The sequence below is a fragment of the Fragaria vesca genome, linkage group LG6 (genome assembly GCF_000184155.1).
Source record: "Fragaria vesca subsp. vesca linkage group LG6, FraVesHawaii_1.0, whole genome shotgun sequence".
Taxonomy (NCBI): domain Eukaryota; kingdom Viridiplantae; phylum Streptophyta; class Magnoliopsida; order Rosales; family Rosaceae; genus Fragaria; species Fragaria vesca.
Window position 1 is genome coordinate 30,192,747 of NC_020496.1, and position 21,337 is coordinate 30,214,083.

Below are 21,337 nucleotides of genomic sequence, written 5' to 3' on the forward strand. Positions count from 1 at the left end.
GTTAGTGAAAGATGAATCTTTGGAGGGTGCAACTGGAATCGAGGAAACTATACAGAATCAGAGAGAAGATAATAACAAGTTGGAGGCAGTACGTGGAAATTATCAGGAACTTTATGATGCGTTTTTCAAGTACCAAACTAAGCCAAAGCTCACGGCAGTTGGTGATTTGTACTATGAAGGAAAAGAGTTTGATCAGATTCAGGTGAGCTTAAGGGATCAGAATCATCAGATGAAAAACTGTTGGGTCCGAGGGGCGGTTGAATTGACAAAGCATTATCGTGATTTGGAGAAAGAGGAAGAACGTTTATATCATGACATGGTTGCAGAGCTTGAGAAGAAGAAGAAGCGCAAGATGAAGAAAGATTGATTTTATGTTCTAAGTGTATGTCTGGAATTTTACATCTAAACCAGGCTTTCAAAACCCTGATGAATTTCTCTTTGTAATGATTTTTCTAAGAACCACATTCATAAATCGTAAGATTGATTAAGTGCTATGAGATTTTGCAAGCATGACTTCTGTCAGAGGATAAGTGAACTCTTTCTTAGAATTATTAATAAGAAAGAATAGATGGTCCTTGATTTCAGATATGAGCACTGCAATGGTGCCTTTCATTGGGGTTATTTATGAAGCCAAATGGTTCTTGAAGAGGCTAGGGTCTCATCAACAAGTGTTGAGTGAGGTCTATCAACCGGAAAATGACAGTTTTGCAATTCAGACACAATCTGAGAAACAGAACATGATGATGGTCACCCATCAAACCTCAGATACGCATCAGTACATCACCATCAAACATCTACTTTGAACTTCATAAAAAGAACTTGTATAGTCAACATTTTTTTTTTGAAATATTGTTCTACATAAATTGTAATTATACAATGAAAACTCATAGCATTTAATAAGTTAATATCAACTGAAGTCCATATTTCCCAACAGGCTTGAACCTTTTTGCTCGCCAAGTCGCCATACCCTGCATATGCGCGCTTTGATTTGGATATCATTCTCTAATGGCCGGATGTCTTGAATTTGAACTGAGTGCACCGTCATTATGATCTATAAAAAATTGATACAGATGTTAGTATATACAGTAGATAAAAGAAGATCCAGTAATGTTGTAGTTGTATTTTTATGTATGCTATAACTTTGAGCAGCACTTATGAAAATGAGCAGGGATCACATGCATATAAGCAAGCAATAGTCATAGAAAGTGCAATACTACAAAACAACAAAGAGAAAGGTGACCGAATATAACTACAATGTGGTATGTACATGATATAGAGCTCAGCCCACCATTGAAAGTTCTAAACCGATTATGATATCAGAAAAGAGAAGCTGCTTACCGTGCTTAGAATTGAAACCTTGTGTACAACATCAAAGTCGTAGTAGTTCGTATATATAAGAGGTTCAAAGAAATTACACTAATTTTCTTTTTCCAAATTGTATTGGTAATACCTGACTGAACCTAGCATTACATGCTTTTATTATGTCTGAAAAAGAACCAAGGCAAACATATATCAATAAACTCAAGATTAAACTGAAAAAATGCAATCACCTAACAGTAGAGTTCTCAGCCAGTGAGAACAACTGAGAAGTTTTTTGAACAAATTGGAATAATGAGATACATAATATCACATACATTCCACACTTGAGATTAAACTGAAAAAATGCAATCACCTAACAGTCTTTGCTTAAGCAGATGCACATGCGCTTATTTAACTGATTGCATCTTCATCTTTACAAATAAAAATCTTAGCTGTTGGCCTATGGTATCTAAAATAATGTAAAAGAATATTTACATAATCAAACTAACCTCACGTGTGCTAAGTTCAAAGCAAGGTGACAGAGAGGTAAGAGCTTACACATAAGAAAGAGAGTAGATCAGGTTTTGCATCAGGATCCCAGTCGAGCATAGTCTTGACCTTGATACCAAGAACACCCTGCAGACAAACACAGGTGTCAGACGATATAATAACAGCAAACACACAAATGTCACCCATGAATGATGATGTAAATGAGATCTAGGAGAAGGGGACAAACCTTTCTAAGGAGAACATGTCTCACAGCTGAGTCAATGCATTCATTGACTGGCTGACCAGAAGAAATCATGTAGCCATCAATGAACTTCATGGCCTTTGCTCTTATGCCCTCAGCTTTCCACTAACAATCACAATCACCTGTCATTGTACCAATGTGAGTTCAAATGTTAGTATTTCACTTTCATCCAATACAAAATCACGAACAAAAAGAACGTACCAGTCAGATTCAAACCCACCTCACAACCCTTTGGGCCACTTTTGATGACAAATCTTAAAACAACATAGCAAGCCCTGAGAGAAGCAAATTATGTGTTATGTCAGTTACTAATACCTAGTCACCAACTAACAAAGAGTGAGCCAGAACTAGTAATGTTGGTACCAAAGATATGAAACAAATAGAGACATTACTCTCCCTATTCAATTTAAAAACAACAGAGACATTTAAAGATCTAAGGACCAAAATAAAGGCACTTTAAAGCATGTACCCTCCCTACAGTTGCTGCATGAAAACAATTAAGCCTCACGAAGATTACCGCATGGAAGATGCCAAACAATCTTGTCATCTTCTGACACAAAGTTGATAGGAAGTAACCAATTTGCTTTGTAGATGACGTAAATTACACCCAAATATAAAAGAAAATTGATGTTTTATACTCCAATCACTTTCAACAGGTAAAAAGTATGAATCAAAGTTACCGACAAACTAAAAATGCTCCATCATACATAACTATGTACCCTCCCAGAGGTAACTAAATGAAAACAAGACTATTCATAAGAATTAGTCAAGGAGGACGTCAATCAATTTCATCATTTTCCGACACAAAAGTGGTAGTAAAAGACCAATCTGCTTTATAGATGACTCACAAAAACATCAAACCTCACCTTAATATATATACCAATAAACCAAAATCAAGTTTCTTCAACTCATGCTGAGCCAGAGCACAAGTTGGGATATTAAGTGCAGATGGCTTGTTTCTGGCCCTCAAATATCAAAACATATCAAAACAAATTTATGTCAGCCTCACATGACCTACTAATCGAGTCAGAGGAAATAAAAGGGAACACCTTTTGTATGTTAAACACAAGTTAACTTGAGCATTTCGACAACAGCAAAGTGATGTCAGTTCATACCAAACAAAGTTCCATAGCGCTACAAGTGTGTGAAGTTCTTTGCAAAATCTGCCATAACTCATCTTTCCATAGTTTCAATTCATTCTCGGATACAAACCCAAGACCCCAAATCTAACAGTACCACTGTGTTCCAGCATCACAAATTTCAATTCAAACCTCACCTAGAGCATCATTCAACACCCTACTCTTGCCAGATTGCTAACCAACAACCACACAACCTTGAAAAGTTGTGGGAACACAAATATGAACAGTGCTTTTCAACTGTGGGGATCTCACAAAGCTAAAATTAAACCTTTTCTTAATCGCAAATAGCCAAAGTTCCATTCTTTCCTATCAAATCCTCACAACCCAAAACTCCCAAGACATAAACTTCTCAAAAACAACCTCAATTTCGTCCATCTTCACAAGTTGAGCTTATGCAACAAGTTAATTTTTTTTGTAAATTTGTAACAGAAATCACTAAAAGAGACAAAGTACCTGTTTCTCTAGTGATGGGTAGATCATGACTAGACCAGAGCTTCTTCTTTGAGCTGTTTCACATCTCCAAGCTCAAATCTTTCAGCCATTTGTTCCTCTCTCTTCGCTTTCTCTGTTTCTCTCTGTGTTTGCTTTGAAACTTCCACACAGATTAGAAGGCTTTTACCGTCCTCATCTCTCTATACTTGACCAAAACTTCCTTCTCCAAAGCCATAAACAGGAACTAGTGCACTACTAGGAGAACTGGATACTGAGCAAGAGCAGATGCTAAAACACTACTTGCAAAAGTCACTATTACCCCACGATTCAATTTATTTACTGACACGTTTTTTTTCCGTTTCCGATGCGTTTCCGGCCTTTTCCGACTCGTTTCCGGCGTTTCCGATAACACATTCTTATCCTAGAAGGCGTGGGGGTAATCATGACTTTTAATTCTTAAGGGGCAAAATAAAGAGTCTCAAGAGACCCCAGGCTCCTCTATTCTCCATTATTGAAGACGAAGATTCTGTTCTCCACCCAGCATCGATCTTTTAAGAGAAACAGAACATGGTGCAGTTGGCCATGGACGTCTCCGACGACAACAGCAGTGGAGTCCGGGCCGCAGTTGGGTTGTTTGTGGAGGATCATGGAGGCGGTAAGAACAAAGCTTGATAAATATTTATAGAAGTGTCGTTCAGCGTTGGTGGTGTTGATGGAAATTGTTGGCTTGCTTCTGATGAACAAACCAATCTGGGCTTATGTTGAACAAAGCAGTTGTCACCTTTTCTGCTATTGGAATGTTTTGCTTCCTAGAATCACATCATAATCTGTATCATGCAAGGGGAATATGAATACATAAATGGCTTTGATTTCCTTTTTTTTAACCTTGCATTGATTTTTCATGTCTCATGTGTGTATGTTAATTGTTTTGAGTCATTTCTACTGATTTTGTCTAGATGAGGAAACACAAGTGGGAGCTACTCATAGTTTTACTTTCAGTTCAAAATGTAGAATTTACCTTTCTTCCTGAATACAATTTAGTTATTATATCAGACTTTGCTTGAATATATCTCCTGTCCAAGATTCTATGATCAAGTTATCTTTAACAAGTCAATAGATGGTCATTAAGGCCATCTGCTCTCCTGAAATCCAGAGAGACTGTTCCTTGTTGGTTTCCAGGTTTGTATGAACTGCTGACAGTTGGTAATAAGTAAAGATTAATATTTTAGTGTTTAATCATATAGAGCCATAGAGGTTTTGTACAGATGGATTGGTAGAAATATGCTGGTCTCATTTTGATAATTTCTTTTTCTGAACTGTCGTGGCATTCTGTTTGGTAACTGCTATTTCTCTAGTTTCATATGCATGCCTTGGAAATTGGCTGCAAACCCATTTACAACATTAGAGTAACAGTTTGCACAAGTATTTGAAAGGAGCTCTAATTTTCTGATAGACTAACAATATTAAGTGTTAATCTGCACATAAATTTGTCGCCAAATTTGCACAAGTAATTAACTATTACAACTTCAGTTCATCTGTTTCTCACTATACTTGCTAAACTAGTCAATTTCCGGCCATCTGCAGCATACAGGGATAGGCGCGGATCTAGCCCCTTATAGGGTATGCTCAAGCATCCCCAAGTCAAAAGGCTTGAACAAAAAAATACTTGGATCTGCCACTGTACAGGGATGTTCGAGCGGTGGTGTTTTAGCTAGGAACTGGAGTCGGCCACCATGGTTGAGCTGTTAGTGGGAATAAGTAATCACGAACATTCCACCATATATGATTATTATCAGGTAATCTTGACCACTCTCCCGTACCAATGTTACATTTATATGCATAACCACGTTTAGGACGAATGTACAAGATATCTTCATCATTTGGGTCAAAAACTCGCCATATAGGAGATCTACGCAGGTATCTTCGTTTTGCAAGAAGACACATTTCTCTTTCAACTGAATACCTCCTGCATTTGAGAAACACTTTGCCAGATCTGTCCACAGCTCTCTTATCTTGCTCTTCTTGCAACTCCCATACAGGTATAGTATAGGAATCAGTGTCAAATTCTCCGATGAATCTTAGACGACCTCCACACACACCTACACAATCAATGTTGCAGCTAGTCTCAGCTGCATCTTTGAATTCTATTATACGACCATTGTAATGATCAATAGTATCAGCATATTCACTCCTACTATTGATCATGAATGGATCAAACCCAAAAGAGAAGTTATCAGCAGTTCCCCAATACAACATTCCATTGTAAGAACAGCCAATACCATTGATGTCATCAACATCAATTTCTTGTGTAAATGAGACAATTGAGTTTTTCCATTCACCAGTCTTGGAGGAGAAGATTTCCACCTTCAATCTGAAGTTATCTTCTTGTTTAGTTTCTGCAGTAATCCCTACAACTTTGCACCTATACGCACCACTGTCAAAATCGCAGAGGAATCCCACTGCCACAAACTCGTCGGCTTGAGGTGGTGGGAGTGCAAACCATTGAGATGTGTATGGATTGCAAATGTAGTAATCATGCTCTTGATACTGGCACAAAACTAAGTCATTACATGTTGCTACCACACCTGGTTCAGTTTCCAAAGAATAGCAAGTCATGATTTCTTTGAACAGCGGACTAAAAGGCTTGGACAAAGTCACATTATGTGATTGCTCCCCTGCTTCAGTTGGCATTGTGATAAGAAAATCATTTGCATCGCTATTTAACAGAGTACGAATTATTGGTGTTTTTCTTTCTTGTTGGAGGCATATAAGGTGGCCAGTAAAAGAAGGATCTGAGATAAGGGTGCACCAACGTTTAGACACACGCTTGCATTGAAAAACGTACTTGCTGCAAGGTAGTCGGCAAAGGATTTCGGCGAGTATAGTGTCAGGAAGATCATCAATACTAATAGTACTATTGAGTTTAGATCTTTTTGGTTGATGAATATGATCAGAGACAGGTACTAATCCAACGGACAACTGGGATATTTTACTGCAGTCTCTTTTGATATCAGTACTAATTTCAATACATTTCATGGCGTCTGACATTGCAGGGCTAACTTATCTTGGTGTGGAAGACTAACGGATCATGAAGGTTCTTAAACGCCTGCAATATATAGTGAAATTCATAGACAGTCGTTCTGAGAAAATCCTAGTGTAAGGTAGGAAAGAATAGACAATTCTAATCCAGTGTAAGTAGGAAAGAATAGACAAATTCTAATCCTAATCTTGTACCGGAATGATCAAAAGCTTTCACAAAGGAACATCATTCCTTTTCTTGAACATTCTTCCTTTTCTTTTAGAAATTAGGATTCCTTTCCTTTTGTAACAAGGAATCAACCTTATGTTTGGAGTCCTATTACATCATATATAATGCCCTATTACATCATATATAATACATAGCTTCTCTGCAATAACACATCTAATCCAAACATGACGACTACAGAAACACTCCGGCCGTATCCACATAGCGCCTTGATGAACAATGATGATCCTCAAAAGGTAGTTGATCGAGTTGAAATTGAATATGTTCCAGAGCAATTAACTGAGCTAAACGATTCCATGTATGCAGATTTTAAACAAATTTTCGAGAAGTTCACATTCAAGGACACCGCGGGTGTCGAAGAGGAAAAGAAAGATGATGTCCATCACACTCAGGAAGACACAAATTCAGAAGAGGAGGACTATCAACAAAAGCAAGCAAAGAGCGTTTCAAACAAGAAGAAAAAGCGAGCGAAGATGAGCGTTGCGCAACTGAAACAGATGTGTTCAAGGCCTGATGTTGTTGAGGTGTGGGACGCAACTGCAGCCGATCCCAAGTTGTTGGTGCATCTCAAATCATACCGGAACACGGTACCGGTGCCAAGGCATTGGAGCCAGAAGAGAAAGTACTTACAGGGTACGCGCGGTGTCGAAAAACGACCCTTTCAGCTCCCTGCTTACATTGCTGATACCGGAATAGCGAAACTCCGAGAGGCTTACGTTGAGAAACAAGAGAGCAAGAAGTTAAAGCAAAAGACACGAGAAAGAATGCAGCCAAAGACGGGGAAGATGGACATTGATTATCAGGTACTTCATGATGCCTTCTTCAAGCATCAGGTTAAGCCAAAGCTCACAATACTTGGTGATCTGTACTATGAAGGGAAAGAGTATAATCAGATGGCACTGATGCATAAGATGAAGCCAGGTGGGAATTTGTCACCTGCACTAAGAGAAGCTCTCGGTATGTCAGAAGGTGCTCCTCCGCCGTGGCTCATTAACATGCAGAGATATGGTCCTCCACCATCATATCCATGTCTCAAAATCCCGGGGCTGAATGCTCCTATCCCCGCCTTAGCTAGCTTTGGTTACCATCCTGGTGGCTGGGGAAAGCCTCCTGTTGATGAATATGGCCAGCCTTTGTATGGCGGTAACGTTTTTGGTGTTGAGAAACCTGATCATCATGGGGAAGAGCCGGTTGAAAAGATGAAACATTGGGGTGAGTTGGAAGATGAAGAAGAAGTAAACGAAGATGATGATGAAGAACAGCAGGAGGAGGAGGAAGAAGAAGAAGAAGAAGAAGTAAAGGAAGAGAAAGAGGATGATATGAAATCTGTACCTGATGACACAGTACCTGACGAGATTGATCTTCGGAAGCAGTCGAGCAAAGAAACAGGTGAAAAGCCTTCATTGTACCAAGTACTTGAAGAGAAGGAAGAAAGAATTGGCGCAGGGACATTGCTCGGAACAACTCACACGTATGTTGTTAGTGGCGGTGGTGGCCGAGGAGGCGAAAAAGCAGCAGGAGTGAAGAGGGTGGAGCTGTTGAGAGGTCACAAGGCAGATAAAGTGGAGGTGAGTCTACAACCTGAAGAGTTGGAAGCTATGGAGAATGTGTTGCCTGAAAAGTATCAGCAAGCCAGGGAGGAGGAGAAGCTGCGTCATCAGCCGGAGGATTATAGTGACATGGTTGCGGAGGATATTAAGAAGAGGAAGCGTAAGATGCAGGAAAAGGAAGCTAAATCCAATAAGAAGAACAAGGACGGTGGTTACAAGTTCTAGGTTTAGTTTGGAGTGAACCGTCTTTTTATGATGCTAAACAGTTACTGCATTACTAATTTTAAAATTTAAAGATTACATGTAAAACACATGAACAAATGACCAAATTTTATCTTTTTAGTCTTCTATAAAAATATATTTTACGATATTCGTGTGACATGACCATGTTCGAAGTATGTGATTTGGCCTAACTCTTCTATTATCAAACCATGATAAATACTTCGACCATTATTAGTGTGACATAATTTTTGATGGCAAAGACTCTCATGGTTGGTTTGATATGTTTAAACAACTATGATCTTTCACATGGTTGTATGGTTGTGCTTCCAAGCCTCAACACCTGCATTACTTTGTCTATATAGGGACTGCAGACTAGAACATCTTCAGTTACGACACGACTGAGATTACTAAAACATCTTTAGTATACAGTTGAAATTAGATGACATTGATACATACATCCTGATCTTATATATAATTGATTATAAATAGATAAGATTACACTGTACGGAAGAATTTTTGATTCCAAAGTCCAATCATTCTAAATTTTATTCTAAAAAACATTTCTAGATCTGACCTAAACACCATCAAACGACGTCGAACAGTGTCGTTTGAACAAGCCCGGACGGCGCCGTTTTGAACTGGATATGGGAAACCGTCAAGTCCGTCCGTCCCCACCCACAGCGCACAAGGCACGCCGTACGCGAAGCAATCATATCAAACGACAATCAACAATGTCTATAGGTAGGGCGGGTGTGATTGAGTTGACGGTCAACGTCCAGGTCTGCTCCTCCAAAATAACCTCTACGGAATCTCCGCCACCTACCACGTGTCTCTCTCCCATTGGACCTACCTCCACTCCTCTCCTCGTTTAAAGCCCCCCCACCCCGATTTCCCTTTTCCATTTTACGAGAGCGTATCCATCTTCTTGTTCGTCGTCGACCCAACCCAGGTACGGACGGTTCCTTAGGGTTTGATCCGTCTCTGATTTTCTTATTTTTTATTTTAATTTTTTTTGTGTTTCCGATTTTCGTTGATCTGTTTCGCTTTTGGTGATGATTTGCGCTAGATCTAGGGTTTACGAATCGTTTTTTTTTTTTTTTTTTGATATGATTATCAGTTGTTTGTGTTCGTGATTCAATCTGATGGATTTAAGTTCTGTGATAGTTAGATTTGGATCCGATTTGGATTTATGACTGGGAAAATGTTGCTTAATCGGAAAAATGTCTGTGAAAAAAAGAGGATAAGGAATCGGATTAAGCTTGTGATTTACTGTTTGGCTAAGTTGAGAGCATGATCAGTAATATTGTTGATCTAATCGGATCCTGATCTGTTTGATTTGTGAGGATTCCGTCGTTGATTGGACCTAGCTTGAATATGCTATGAGTTTGTTTCACAGATCTGAGCAATTCGGCGAGTTGCTACTGTTGTATGCTGACTGATATGCTTTGTGATATGATGATTTGTTCTGTGGCTGTAGATTATGGCTTCGATTGATGACTGGTTCATACATTTCAGGTTTGAGAACTTTCGCAATACACATCAAAGATGTCGCCAACTGAATCTACACGCGAGGAGAATGTTTACATGGCCAAGTTGGCTGAGCAAGCTGAGCGTTATGAGGAGATGGTTGAGTTCATGGAGAAGGTCGCTAAGACCGTTGATGTTGAGGAGCTAACTGTGGAGGAAAGAAACCTCCTTTCTGTTGCCTATAAGAACGTGATTGGAGCTAGGAGAGCTTCATGGAGGATCATCTCCTCCATTGAGCAGAAGGAGGAGAGCAGAGGTAATGAAGACCATGTGTCGATCATTAAGGAGTACAGGAGCAAGATTGAGACTGAACTGAGCAAGATCTGTGATGGGATCTTGAACCTCCTCGAGTCGCACCTTATCCCCTCAGCATCATCTGCTGAGTCCAAGGTGTTTTACCTCAAGATGAAAGGTGACTACCATAGGTACCTTGCTGAGTTCAAGACCGGAGGTGAAAGAAAGGAAGCAGCTGAGAGCACATTGTTGGCTTACAAGTCTGCTCAGGTTGGTGCCGAGCTTGTTTGGCTGCTACTCTTAGTTGTCTAGTTGTGTTTGTGGTTTTTATGTGATCGCTAACCTTGTTTCATTCCGTGGTTTTAGGACATTGCTCTGGCTGAGTTGGCTCCAACTCACCCAATAAGGCTGGGACTTGCTCTTAACTTCTCAGTGTTCTATTATGAAATCCTTAACTCACCAGACCGTGCTTGCAATCTGGCTAAACAGGTAGATGCACAAGGCTTTTATACTTGCTGTTTATTTGTTTGTTTCAGTTACATCCCAGTCCATAGGAATTGACTAATACATTGAAGTTGGTGTATGACATGAATTTTATTTCATTTCAATTGTTTTCTAAAGCCGAAACAGTAACTTAGTTGCTATATGAGATAGTCGTGGTTCTGTTGTCCGCTCTGTGTGTTCTATTTATGAATGTCCTTGGTTAGTTTAGTCAAGTTGTTGTTTGCATGTTCTTTCTATTGGTAAAAGAAGCTCCTTTTCCTTGCTTTAGAGTTGGTGTTTGCATGTTCTTTCTAGGTAAAAGAAGCTCCTTTTCCTTGCTTTAGAGACTTTTTCCTTGAGCATTTAGACTCTTTTAATTGTGCTTCTATATGTTTTATGGTCTTATATTGATCTAGCTGGATATGAACTAGTTTACGCACTTGGATAATGCTTTTGCTGCTTCGTCACTTTTGAGGGTTCATGTTTGAGAATAACCTTTTGGCTGATTTAACTTATTAGGCTGACGAAAGATTAATGGAATTCTTACTGAATGGAATGCTTACTGTTTGCCTTTTACATTCATCTCTCAGGCCTTTGATGAGGCCATTTCTGAACTTGACACACTGGGTGAGGAATCATACAAGGACAGTACTTTGATTATGCAACTTCTCCGAGACAATCTGACACTGTGGACTTCTGACATCACGGTATCTATCTCACTTTCTTTAACTTTTTGTGTATACAAATATTCATCAAGCCTCCGTATGTTCTGATGTCACTTGTGAGTTATGGCTTTAGACCTATACTGAAAGAACCAGTTCTTATATCAAAACTGAAGTATAATGTTCTTTATGAGATGATACTGTTCAGTACTTGTGTCACTGCATGTATTTCAGTCTTAGGTTCTTCCAACATTATATTTTGGGTTCTAACTGTTGTTATCTTAGGATGATGCTGGCGATGAAATCAAGGAAGCATCAAAGCGTGAATCAGGCGATGCCCCCGCACAGTGACGAGTTTGGATCGTAGGATATGTGCTATGTGTACCTTTATCTTCAGACCTTTGTAATAGATGCCATGTGGTTGTAGCCGGATTTCTCTATGAACTTGACGATCTTTAGTGCGTCAGCACTTGCAGTTGGTATATACCAACAGATCGTAAAATTGCTTTTATAATTGGCGAGAAGAATTTGGTTCCGTGCTTTGATTGCTCAGCTATATTATTTAGTGTTAAAAAAGTTAGTGGTTTTTGATGTCCTATTTCTTTGTTCAACTGTTTTGATTGGTATCCAGATTTGTATTGTTATTGCGCTTTCTATTTTCTTTCTTTATATTGTGGCACCAATTGTTATCTCTATCCATCATTCATTCATAAACTTTGACCTCATTCTAAGCAGTTGATGACTATGTTGTCTAAAGTGTTGAGTTTCAGTTTCCTTTCCTTTTTCGGCTTTACCGTTTTTGTTAGCTCTGTTTCTGAACACATCCCTCGAGCTGGTGAAGGAAGCAGAGGAAGCAGACATACACAAACCCCTTTGTGTACTTGATCTTTGGTTCATTTTCTTCTGGTCGAAACTCGATACAGTTTCTCTTGGAGCACCTGCATCTGCACCACCTCGACAACACCACACCTATTTGCATGTGAGACACTCCTCCATCCATGGTTGGTGTATGACAAAATAAGGATTTGCTTAGCATCTCTAAAATAAACGATTAAAATGTGCAAGAAGACGAAACCAAATTCAAAAAGACAACTGCACCAACCCCTATCCTACTATCCATTTCTGTTACTAAAATGATATCCGAGTAATCCAACTATCCAACCCTAAAAGGCTACACTTTTCAACAATTGGCGCGTCAAAAGGACGACGACGCCGTTTTGGAGTAGCCAGTCTCCCACTTACAGTTCCAAGTTCCAAAACCCGCTGCTGCCTATATAATAAACTCAGTGCTCCACTCTCCTCCACTTTTCTTCTTCTTTCTTCTTTCTTCTTCTTCTTCTTCCATGGCATCCGATACCGCCATTATCGCCTGGTACCCCTCTGCCCCTCCTTCACTTGGTTATTTACTTGCCTTGCCACTCACCACGCTTCGTTTGCTTCAGGGGCTCCGGAGAAGACGGGCAGTTGGGAATAGGGTGCAACGACGACAAGGAACTAGTCTGCGTTGTCACCGCCTTAGAGTCACAGACCGTTCGCTCTGTCGTCGCTGGCAGCCGAAACTCTCTCGCTATTTGTGATGATGGCAAGGTGGGTCCCTTTCTCTCTCTCTCTTCTCTTCTTGTTTTGATTTTGGTTTGTTGCGCTGAGAGTTTGGAGGGGTTTTGTGTGTTGTGGTGAGATTAGCTGTTTACATGGGGTTGGAATCAGAGAGGGACTTTGGGGCATCCACCCGAGAGCAAAACCGAGAACGTTCCCAGCCAAGTTGAAGCTCTGTCCAATGTTAAAATCGTTCAGGTAATTTCGTTTCACCGTGCTTACAAATTGGAGATAACATTGGTTGCTTGCTTTGTGTGATTCTGATGGAGGGTTGGTTTTTTTTTGGAATATGTAGGCTGCTATTGGTGGATGGCATTGTTTGGCTGTTGATGATCAAGGCCGTGCCTATGCCTGGGGTGTGTCTTCTTTCTAAGTGTTGTTATTTTTGTTATTTGCGAATTTGTATAGAAGAGAGAAGTGTAAAGAGTGGTTTTGGTGCAGGTGGAAATGAGTATGGACAGTGCGGTGAAGAACCTGAGCGCGACACTGGTAAACCTTTGAAGAGGGACATAGTGATTCCTCAGCGATGTGCGCCCAAACTTGTGGTTCGCCAGGTGAGTTGCTAGTGTGAGTTTTTGGTTCTATGCATGATAGGAACTGTTGGACATAGTTGCATTGTCTCAGTAAATATTTTCCTTTCCCACGTTGATACTGATTAGCGCAGTTGATGATAGTGTTGCCCCCAACTCATTTTGTCTGATCATTGAGTTATGGAAATGGATTTCAAAAACCTATTTAAAATGAAAATTCAGATGAAGCCAGTTTTCATTCTGATGCAACTATGGAAACGATCAGTAAATTTAGATTATATGGTTACTATTACCCATATGGGGCTTCTATAGTTTGCCCAAGGATGTTGGAATAAATTGGCATCTCTCTATTTTTGATATGCCTGCTTTCACATCCCAGGTAGCTGCTGGGGGTACTCACTCTGTGGTGCTTACACGTGAAGGGCATGTATGGACATGGGGTCAACCATGGCCTCCAGGAGACATGTATGTTGCCCTTAGTCTTAACTTTGTCAATTGTTTCTAAGCATCTTTCTTAGATAGCATAATGTACTGTATCAACCCTTTTATAGTTATAGTACCAACCTGCACGCAATTGAGAACTCATTGGAATATTATCAATACCATCATCTGTAATTTTTTCTTCTAAATTTCAGAAAACAAATTTCCACACCTGTACGAGTACAAGGTCTTGATAAGGTGAAGCTCATTGCAGTAGGGGCATTTCATAATTTGGCTCTCCAAGAGGATGGCACTTTATGGGCATGGGGTAACAACGAATACGGACAGCTTGGAACAGGGGATACGCAGCCGAGATCACAACCCATTCCTGTCAATGGACTTTCTGGTCTTACTTTGGTCTGTATTGCATTTTCCTATTTGTTTTCTTTCATTTCTTTTAGTCTTTTATGCTTAGCAGTTAACACCACTGTTTCATTATCTTAATTTCTTTTCGGTGTGCACCTTCTGGAATATGGTATTCACAAATATGTGGTGTTCTCCTGACCTAGTCATATTATACATAATTGTGTCATGTCATGAAGCAGTTTTTTAAGTATTGGTTTTATATATTTTCACTCCATGGAGCATTCTCCACAGCAACTGCAACCTAGCAGCAGGTGCTGAATTGGGGAAAAGGGGACTTTAGTTTTTAGTCAGGGGTGGGATATTGCTAGAGTAGCAAGTAAGCAATAGCTTGTGTTTGGGGCATCTGTACCTTAGCCTTCACATAGTACATAATAAAGTGGCTTCAGATTTGAAACATTCCTACCACATACTCAGGGTTAATTCTTGAAGCAATGCAATTGTTGCTCTTGTGCTTGTGTAGCGGTTAAATGTGTTAGAATGAGTCAACAGAATTAATCTTGTTTTAAATTTATGTTTACATCCTTGGAATATTTGATAAATTAAGGATTCAGAGGTTGTGTTAAAGACCAGCCAGCTCCATCCTGTCAGGCTGTCACTTTTATGCATAGATTCTTGTAAAACAATACTGGTGATGTAGCTACTTTACTTGATTATTCTTATTTATGCCATTTGCAAGTAAGAAACAGAAGATGCAATTGGGTAAATATCTTTATGAGCTTTGTTATTAGGTAGAAACCTCAGAGCCTCTCCTCACATTAGCCTATCTTGTGAGGCTAACTTTGACTTGCCCTTGTTCGTGATTTCCTTCTCATGTCATCTGGCTTTTATGTTTAAGACTTTATGTAGTCAATTGCTCACAACAAGATGGTTTTTTTTATGACTCATGTTATATGATTGTTTAACCTTTGTGCCACTGTAGGTGGATATTGCTGCTGGAGGATGGCATTCTACTGCACTAACAGATGATGGAGAGGTGACGATGACTCTCTCTTCCTTCTCACTCTTTACCGAAATACTATTATTATTATTTCTTACTTAAGCTCAATGTAGCTATAACGCTTTTCATTTGGATGAGTATAATCTATCAGTGCATTAATCTAAGGGTGGTTAGTCTTACTTCATAGCTAGCCAACTGTTTTCCGGTTCAGCTGCATAAAGTGAGGATTGAGGTTATAGCTGTTTACAGTCTTTCTTCTTTTTATTAGATAATGCATCCATCTTTGTCTGAGGTCAATTTTCCAATAATCTGAATATCCTGTATTGTTAACTTTCTACCTGCTTTAACAGAACTGTATTTCATTGCCTACATTTTTATACTGCAGGTCTATGGATGGGGCCGAGGGGAGCATGGTAGACTTGGTTTTGGTGACAATGATAAGAGTAGTAAAATGGTCCCCCAAAAGGTTCATCTTTTAGCTGGGGAGGACATTGTTCAGGTACCGATTTTATTGTTTTCCTTGCAACTCAGTTTTGGTAGAATGGTTGAAAAGGAGGAAAGAGATCATCATAGGGTGCCTGCCTAAGACATTATCTCATGACTTGAATATCACTTTTTGGCACTATGCCTATTAATCTTAGTCAGAATTCTGTCAATATTTCCTACCATCTGAAATGGACAATGATCCACTTGGCTTCTTCATCATTTGGTTTGAATAATCTATGAACTACACGTTTCCTTTGTCTTATCGTCAATTGTTTCTCTGACTGCTCTGAAGTTCCTGCTCACTGTAGTAGTAATCTCAACTATAACAGCTTGAGATAACTGTTTGCTTAATTCTGATATAGGTGTCTTGTGGAGGCACTCACTCTGCGGCATTAACACGTGATGGTCGCATTTTCTCGGTGAGAAACTCTTACTAATGCCATCAATATAGCTGAAAAATGCAAGCTCTCAGAATATCAATCTGTTTGACCTTGTTGGTCGGTTTCTCGTTCTGGTCTTCCAAATTTTAGATTTTCTATTTATATGTGGATCCGAAATCAACTGCATTTGTTTGTATTGGCAGTTTGGTCGAGGTGACCATGGACGTCTCGGGTATGGAAGGAAGGTGACAACTGGTCACCCGATGGAAGTCCCCATCGAACTCCCACCTAAAAATGTCACTGACGGTGAAGCCCATGGCCATTGGATTGCCAAACTTATTGCCTCTGGAGGACGCCATACTCTAGCAATAGTCGAATGGAAATCAGATGAAACAACTGAAAACGGTGACGCTTAATTTTTCAGTAACAAGAATAATTGATGTTTGGTTCTGCGTAACTGTACTGTTAAGATGAAATAGTAAACACAGCACCATATGAGGCATGATAAAATTACTAGATCTCTAAGAGAGCGAGTAGATTTGATCAGTCTCCAATTTTACAGTGAAAACTTCGCGAAAACTTAGTATTACTGCCGTAGTTTGTTTATGGAGATTGACTTTATAACATTATGCAATTTTTCCAACATTTTTTCATATTGCTGCATTCATTGGTATTTCTTTGATGCTCCGGCAAGCAAAATGTACATTGTAAAATACTAAAATTTACAAGTTACTAAAAGCACATTCACAAAACAAAGCGTAGCAATTAGGAGGCACATAGCTTATATAACAGTTGGTCCATATCTCCTCTTGAACATCCCAGTATTCAGTAGCACCAAGTACAGCAATTGACTTAGCAGTGAGATTGCAATAAAAAGTTCCAACGTTTGCTGAAAAATCACAAGCGTATTGGTTAATTTCGATTCAAACAACTAATTATTAAGCTTACCAATCTTGCTCAAAACTCTTACCAATCGTTTTCCTCGGTGTCCCCCTAATATGACCTCCTTGCATACAACACTGCATCAAAGACACTCACCCAAATTAGTAAATAAAAAGACCAGCAAACACTCACTTTAGTTTTGTTCCCAGTCCTTCGAAATTTGTCTTGGTTTGGAGTGAAATACCCGAAAGCAAGTGCTATCAGAGCCCAGGAAATGATGGCTACAGAAGCTGCAGCAGCATGGCTTTCGTGCTGCCATGCCCGTAGATGCATCATGCCTATGATCACAGAGCAAGCACCAAACGTTCCAGCAATAAGAGCAAAGATCAACATAAAGCTAGTCGATGTATTCCCTCCCAAATCTGCACCAAGTATCACACAGAATGGCCACCCCACGAGTTTATACTCATCAAAGCTCAGAATAGTGTAACCATTTAACGTACTGTAAAAAATGAAGTCTATGAACCAAGACAAATAACAAATACAGAGGATACGTACGCGGGTGATTTTGTTCGCCGTCGATGTACTTATCAAGTGACCAACCAGCCAATCCAACAACGATGACATGAACCACCAGGTTCACTGCTAGAAGAGGAGCCATGAAATTTTTGCCAACTCTTCCAAGCGCCATTGATAAAAGCTTAAGAACACAAAGCCACAGTTCAAATTTCAAGGCAGGGCCAAAGGGGGTCATCAAGGTTTATATTTAAGACATGGGTGATTCATGTTGATGCAGAAAAGGACACAGAGGTCTGTTTACGTGGTTTCTTGTTAGGACCCTCACCTACAAACGTGTCGCTGTTAAGGGCATGGTGCCTTTAAAGTTAAGATAAGCCCTGGAAAACTTCTTCAAGTCATGAAGAACAAAACGTAATCACTTGGATTCATGAACCGACTTGAATGGCACTTCTCTTATAATCATTCTTCCAAGTATCATAGTTGCAGCTTGGCCAAGAAATGACTTGAATCTTCATAATGTACGTGATGTGGATGCCGTTCTTTTTTCCACATTATACAATGGGACATGAGTGACAAACATCGATGGTATAAACGTACTGTATCAAAAAACCTTATGTATATATGGGCTAATATATTGTATCATTCTCTACCTAAATTCATATACACACTTAAGTTACGTCTACACAAAAGAGTCTGAAGCTAAGGCGTTGAGTGGAGGTTCAACAAAAAGAAGCAGAGAACTCAGAACAAGAACAAACACTGTGAAGAGAAAAAGTGATTTGCAGGGATCAGCGTATCGTCTAACAAGTGTGATTCCTTCCTCTTGGCCACTTGTTGAAGATGATGATGCATCGTCCAGTTGAAGACTAGGGCATGTCAAAAACCCATATGCTATTCCTGTCAATGCAGCTCCAAAATGTGTCCTGTAACGTTTACCCAACAAAGGGTGTCAAAGGCAATTTAGAAACTCACTACAAACCAACTTGTGGGCATGATAAAATGAGACAGCAATAATTCACACTATGAAAGGCATATAGTGAATCATACATCACACAGTAGTTGGTTTTAACCTTACCAGTCATCAATAGGACCAAAACTGCTCAATGTGAAGGTAAGAGCTGTAGTTATTATTGCCTTCTGGAACATACTCTCTGAGACTTCCTTTGCAATCATATCTTTGTTTTGGGTCTCATAGGTGAGCCAAGCTCCAATCATGGCAAATATCGGTCCCTGTGATCCATTTATGAACCTAGTCATGTAAGAAAAGGTATAACCCTGCATGGGAAACAGAAGTTCAATGCAAGAATAGAAGTTCAGGAGCTGCTTACAGTTCCACCGACAGTTGGTTCTGGTGTGTGAAGAAAGCTAATCAAATTCCCAGAGATTCCTCCAAGCATATAGATCAAGAAAAATGTGAATGAACCATAGCCTCTGCACACCTTAGGTCCGAATGTAACAAGTCCCCAAGAACCGATAGCTATATGAATGAGTCCGGCGTGCTGCACGTACCAAATAATTTTTCTTTATGATCTAGGAAGTCATATGAAGTTTGCATCAATCATATGTCACATTACAATTCAATTCCTAAGTACTCAATGCGAGCATTGCAACTGTGTTCGACAACCTAGCTCATTTGCAGCCTCAACCTGTACATGGAGAGTCAGACCATACAACCAGAAAGAACTGGGCTAGGGAAGATGGTTTCGAGCTCAAAGCCTACTACTGCAAACAAGGGTTTGGTACCATGTTAGACAACCACTACACCCAAAAGCTTAAGCTATCAGGTAATGGGTCAACGTTGATAATAATATAAATGTTAAATAGAAACACGAACCCAATAATCAATATTGTACCAGAAACATCGGTGTGACTAGCCTCCACCATTCTCCGACCATGATCAAATCATTTATCTTTGCTCCATATAACAATGGAAGAGAAAAGAGCTCAGAATTCTTAACTGGACTTGCTATCTCAAACAGAAAAACTGCAATGTTGATAGATCCCAATATGCTTCTGCAAACAAAGATTAAAAAAAAAAAATCATATTTTGATTCATTGTGTACTACTACCAGATTTTTAATTAGTACTGAACTGCACTTAGATGAAGCTAAGTCTTACATTAGGTAGAGATCAGAGATCTCACTATCTTGACCATTATCATCAGCTGTGCTTGTATAGCTCTTGACCAGTTTCCTCTCGGCAACGTTTTCGGATTCTTGAATGATAGATAATGATTTTGGAACTCTATTGTCTCCAGTAGAAACATCAACTGGTTTATTAATCTGATTTGCATCTGTGGCAGTAAAGAAACTATGTAAAATTTATTTTGTTTCTAAAATGAAAATGATAGAAGCTACTCCTCTAGCAGATACCAACCTTCATTAAGTTTTCCAAGATAAGCATCAAGATAATCCAACTCCTCCTTCAATCCCAAACGATCAGTTTTTCTACCGAGCGGTTCCCTCGTCTTGCTTACATTTTCTGGAGGCAGACTTGTGCTATTTTGGAGTTTCCCAAAGTAAGAATCTAAAGAACTCAGCTGCTTCTCATTCGTTCTAGCATCTGATGCATACCGAACCGTCCCACGATTTTGTTCTTGTGAATCATGTGCTAAACTGCATCTTAGACTGCTTTCTAGTCCTTTAGATGAACTTGGTCCTCTTATTACATAATGTATCGGTTGAATATGGCCTTTGCATGGTACCCTGTAGCATACCGGAGCCAAAGCCATCTAGTCCTGAATGAAGAACTGAACATAAGTTTTAGAATGTTATCAGATACTAACAACGATAGCCATCTCTTGCTCGATAGTTTACATGTTTATGTTATTAGAATATCGATCCAACACCGGTGGAACACTATGAATGTTTATGATTAGTAGTCCTAGTTAAAACATGGCACACTATCTGTGGAGACAAAGTTCACATGCACCACATAAATGGAAACCTAACCATCAAAAGGAGGAGACATTCTCTTTGAAATTTGGTTTATTTTCTCAGCAACCAAGAAGAGGCAGCTTTACTATACATAGAACAAGGAACTCTCTGGGATTGGAGTTTGAGAAAAGCAGAGAGATTTTATGAAAATGCCAATAATAACAGCAGGTACCTGAAATCCCAACTTTATTGCAAAATGGGGTATTATGGTATCCAAGGCTCTGGGGAGTTAAGTCTGAGGTTGTCATTCCATTAATGAAACCAGACATAAGTACATAAGTGACAAAGCTTGCGGTTGAAAGGAACAGGACCTCACTGTGGTATTTGATATGAAAATCCAGACTAAATCCTCTCTTATCTCTGTTCATCCAGTACGACGCTGCCATGTGTGACTGGCCGTCGCATTCCAAACGTTTGTGGTTTGTGGTTTACGGGGACGGACAACGTTGACAACACCAGAAAATTATTGGTTGAAGAAGCTTCAAACCACAACAAAAGAATGAACGTACCAAATTATACAGCATATTTGGGTCTTGATGTTGGCTTTTTTCCGGGCTCAAATTAGCATCTTCCAGCCCAAACAGTTAGGTGTAGCCCAAATATGTATTCACGCCCATACATGTTAGTAATGACATGTACTCGTAATCGTGAGAATGAGTTG

General features: G+C 39.5%; 7 protein-coding genes across 7 annotated transcripts; 3 read left to right on the forward strand and 4 right to left on the reverse strand.

Annotated features, from left to right (window-relative positions):
* Positions 1 to 1,824: 1,824 nt before the first annotated feature.
* Positions 1,825 to 2,597, reverse strand: LOC101306847 (40S ribosomal protein S3-1-like). The gene is made up of 5 exons (XM_004305975.1): positions 2,568 to 2,597; positions 2,443 to 2,447; positions 2,271 to 2,325; positions 2,036 to 2,155; positions 1,825 to 1,935 (listed from the first exon to the last, which is right to left on the reverse strand). Exons 1-5 carry the CDS (start codon positions 2,595 to 2,597, stop codon positions 1,825 to 1,827), a joined length of 321 nt encoding a protein of 106 aa, XP_004306023.1.
* Positions 2,598 to 5,328: 2,731 nt separating this feature from the next.
* LOC101307143 lies at positions 5,329 to 6,312 on the reverse strand. Its single transcript, XM_004305976.1, has one exon. The coding sequence runs from the start codon at positions 6,310 to 6,312 to the stop codon at positions 5,329 to 5,331; it is 984 nt and encodes a 327-aa protein (XP_004306024.1).
* Positions 6,313 to 6,577: 265 nt separating this feature from the next.
* On the forward strand, positions 6,578 to 8,661 carry LOC101307425 (splicing factor 3B subunit 2-like). Its single transcript, XM_004305977.1, has one exon. It carries the CDS (start codon positions 7,054 to 7,056, stop codon positions 8,659 to 8,661), a length of 1,608 nt encoding a protein of 535 aa, XP_004306025.1. The 5' UTR covers positions 6,578 to 7,053.
* An 894-nt stretch (positions 8,662 to 9,555) lies between these two features.
* On the forward strand, positions 9,556 to 12,317 carry LOC101292617 (14-3-3-like protein-like). Its single transcript, XM_004304091.1, has 5 exons — positions 9,556 to 9,607; positions 10,174 to 10,689; positions 10,786 to 10,908; positions 11,493 to 11,609; positions 11,850 to 12,317. Exons 2-5 carry the CDS (start codon positions 10,204 to 10,206, stop codon positions 11,913 to 11,915), a joined length of 792 nt encoding a protein of 263 aa, XP_004304139.1. The 5' UTR covers positions 9,556 to 9,607; positions 10,174 to 10,203; the 3' UTR covers positions 11,916 to 12,317.
* A 559-nt stretch (positions 12,318 to 12,876) lies between these two features.
* On the forward strand, positions 12,877 to 16,991 carry LOC101292915 (probable E3 ubiquitin-protein ligase HERC4-like). Its single transcript, XM_004304092.1, has 11 exons — positions 12,877 to 12,936; positions 13,007 to 13,151; positions 13,248 to 13,358; positions 13,456 to 13,516; positions 13,602 to 13,714; positions 14,070 to 14,155; positions 14,326 to 14,527; positions 15,456 to 15,509; positions 15,859 to 15,972; positions 16,322 to 16,378; positions 16,543 to 16,991. Exons 1-11 carry the CDS (start codon positions 12,908 to 12,910, stop codon positions 16,753 to 16,755), a joined length of 1,185 nt encoding a protein of 394 aa, XP_004304140.1. The 5' UTR covers positions 12,877 to 12,907; the 3' UTR covers positions 16,756 to 16,991.
* LOC101293215 lies at positions 16,991 to 18,048 on the reverse strand. The gene is made up of 4 exons (XM_004304093.1): positions 17,780 to 18,048; positions 17,466 to 17,643; positions 17,310 to 17,358; positions 16,991 to 17,228 (listed from the first exon to the last, which is right to left on the reverse strand). The coding sequence occupies exons 1-4, from the start codon at positions 17,973 to 17,975 to the stop codon at positions 17,121 to 17,123; spliced, it is 531 nt and encodes a 176-aa protein (XP_004304141.1). The 5' UTR covers positions 17,976 to 18,048; the 3' UTR covers positions 16,991 to 17,120.
* A 276-nt stretch (positions 18,049 to 18,324) lies between these two features.
* Positions 18,325 to 20,885, reverse strand: LOC101293506. Its single transcript, XM_004304094.1, has 7 exons — positions 20,849 to 20,885; positions 20,117 to 20,477; positions 19,859 to 20,033; positions 19,594 to 19,753; positions 19,069 to 19,239; positions 18,816 to 18,970; positions 18,325 to 18,663 (listed from the first exon to the last, which is right to left on the reverse strand). The coding sequence occupies exons 2-7, from the start codon at positions 20,469 to 20,471 to the stop codon at positions 18,420 to 18,422; spliced, it is 1,260 nt and encodes a 419-aa protein (XP_004304142.1). The 5' UTR covers positions 20,472 to 20,477; positions 20,849 to 20,885; the 3' UTR covers positions 18,325 to 18,419.
* Between the last annotated feature and the right edge of the window lie 452 nt (positions 20,886 to 21,337).

What these genes read in the sequence shown, in the direction of transcription:
- LOC101306847 (XM_004305975.1), bottom strand. Translation starts at nt 2,597, where the DNA reads ATGACAAGATTGTTTGGCATCTTCCATGCG. An exon ending in GTGGCCCAAAGGGTTGTGAG is followed by an intron (nt 2,156 to 2,270) that starts GTGGGTTTGAAT and finishes TGTGATTGTTAG; the next exon opens with TGGAAAGCTGAGGGCATAAG. An exon ending in GACATGTTCTCCTTAGAAAG is followed by an intron (nt 1,936 to 2,035) that starts GTTTGTCCCCTT and finishes GTTTGTCTGCAG; the next exon opens with GGTGTTCTTGGTATCAAGGT.
- LOC101307143 (XM_004305976.1), bottom strand. Translation starts at nt 6,312, where the DNA reads ATGCCAACTGAAGCAGGGGAGCAATCACATAATGTGACTTTGTCCAAG.
- LOC101307425 (XM_004305977.1), top strand. Translation starts at nt 7,054, where the DNA reads ATGACGACTACAGAAACACTCCGGCCGTATCCACATAGCGCCTTGATG.
- LOC101292617 (XM_004304091.1), top strand. Translation starts at nt 10,204, where the DNA reads ATGTCGCCAACTGAATCTACACGCGAGGAGAATGTTTACATGGCCAAG. An exon ending in TGGCTTACAAGTCTGCTCAG is followed by an intron (nt 10,690 to 10,785) that starts GTTGGTGCCGAG and finishes CCGTGGTTTTAG; the next exon opens with GACATTGCTCTGGCTGAGTT. An exon ending in CTTGCAATCTGGCTAAACAG is followed by an intron (nt 10,909 to 11,492) that starts GTAGATGCACAA and finishes TTCATCTCTCAG; the next exon opens with GCCTTTGATGAGGCCATTTC.
- LOC101292915 (XM_004304092.1), top strand. Translation starts at nt 12,908, where the DNA reads ATGGCATCCGATACCGCCATTATCGCCTG. An exon ending in GATACCGCCATTATCGCCTG is followed by an intron (nt 12,937 to 13,006) that starts GTACCCCTCTGC and finishes CGTTTGCTTCAG; the next exon opens with GGGCTCCGGAGAAGACGGGC. An exon ending in CACTAACAGATGATGGAGAG is followed by an intron (nt 15,510 to 15,858) that starts GTGACGATGACT and finishes TTTATACTGCAG; the next exon opens with GTCTATGGATGGGGCCGAGG.
- LOC101293215 (XM_004304093.1), bottom strand. Translation starts at nt 17,975, where the DNA reads ATGACCCCCTTTGGCCCTGCCTTGAAATTTGAACTGTGGCTTTGTGTT. An exon ending in CGGCGAACAAAATCACCCGC is followed by an intron (nt 17,644 to 17,779) that starts GTACGTATCCTC and finishes TACTTGGTGCAG; the next exon opens with ATTTGGGAGGGAATACATCG. An exon ending in CTGATAGCACTTGCTTTCGG is followed by an intron (nt 17,359 to 17,465) that starts GTATTTCACTCC and finishes TCTTTGATGCAG; the next exon opens with TGTTGTATGCAAGGAGGTCA.
- LOC101293506 (XM_004304094.1), bottom strand. Translation starts at nt 20,471, where the DNA reads ATGGCTTTGGCTCCGGTATGCTACAGGGTACCATGCAAAGGCCATATT. An exon ending in TCTTGGAAAACTTAATGAAG is followed by an intron (nt 20,034 to 20,116) that starts GTTGGTATCTGC and finishes TTACTGCCACAG; the next exon opens with ATGCAAATCAGATTAATAAA. An exon ending in TTTGGTCCTATTGATGACTG is followed by an intron (nt 18,664 to 18,815) that starts GTAAGGTTAAAA and finishes TAAACGTTACAG; the next exon opens with GACACATTTTGGAGCTGCAT.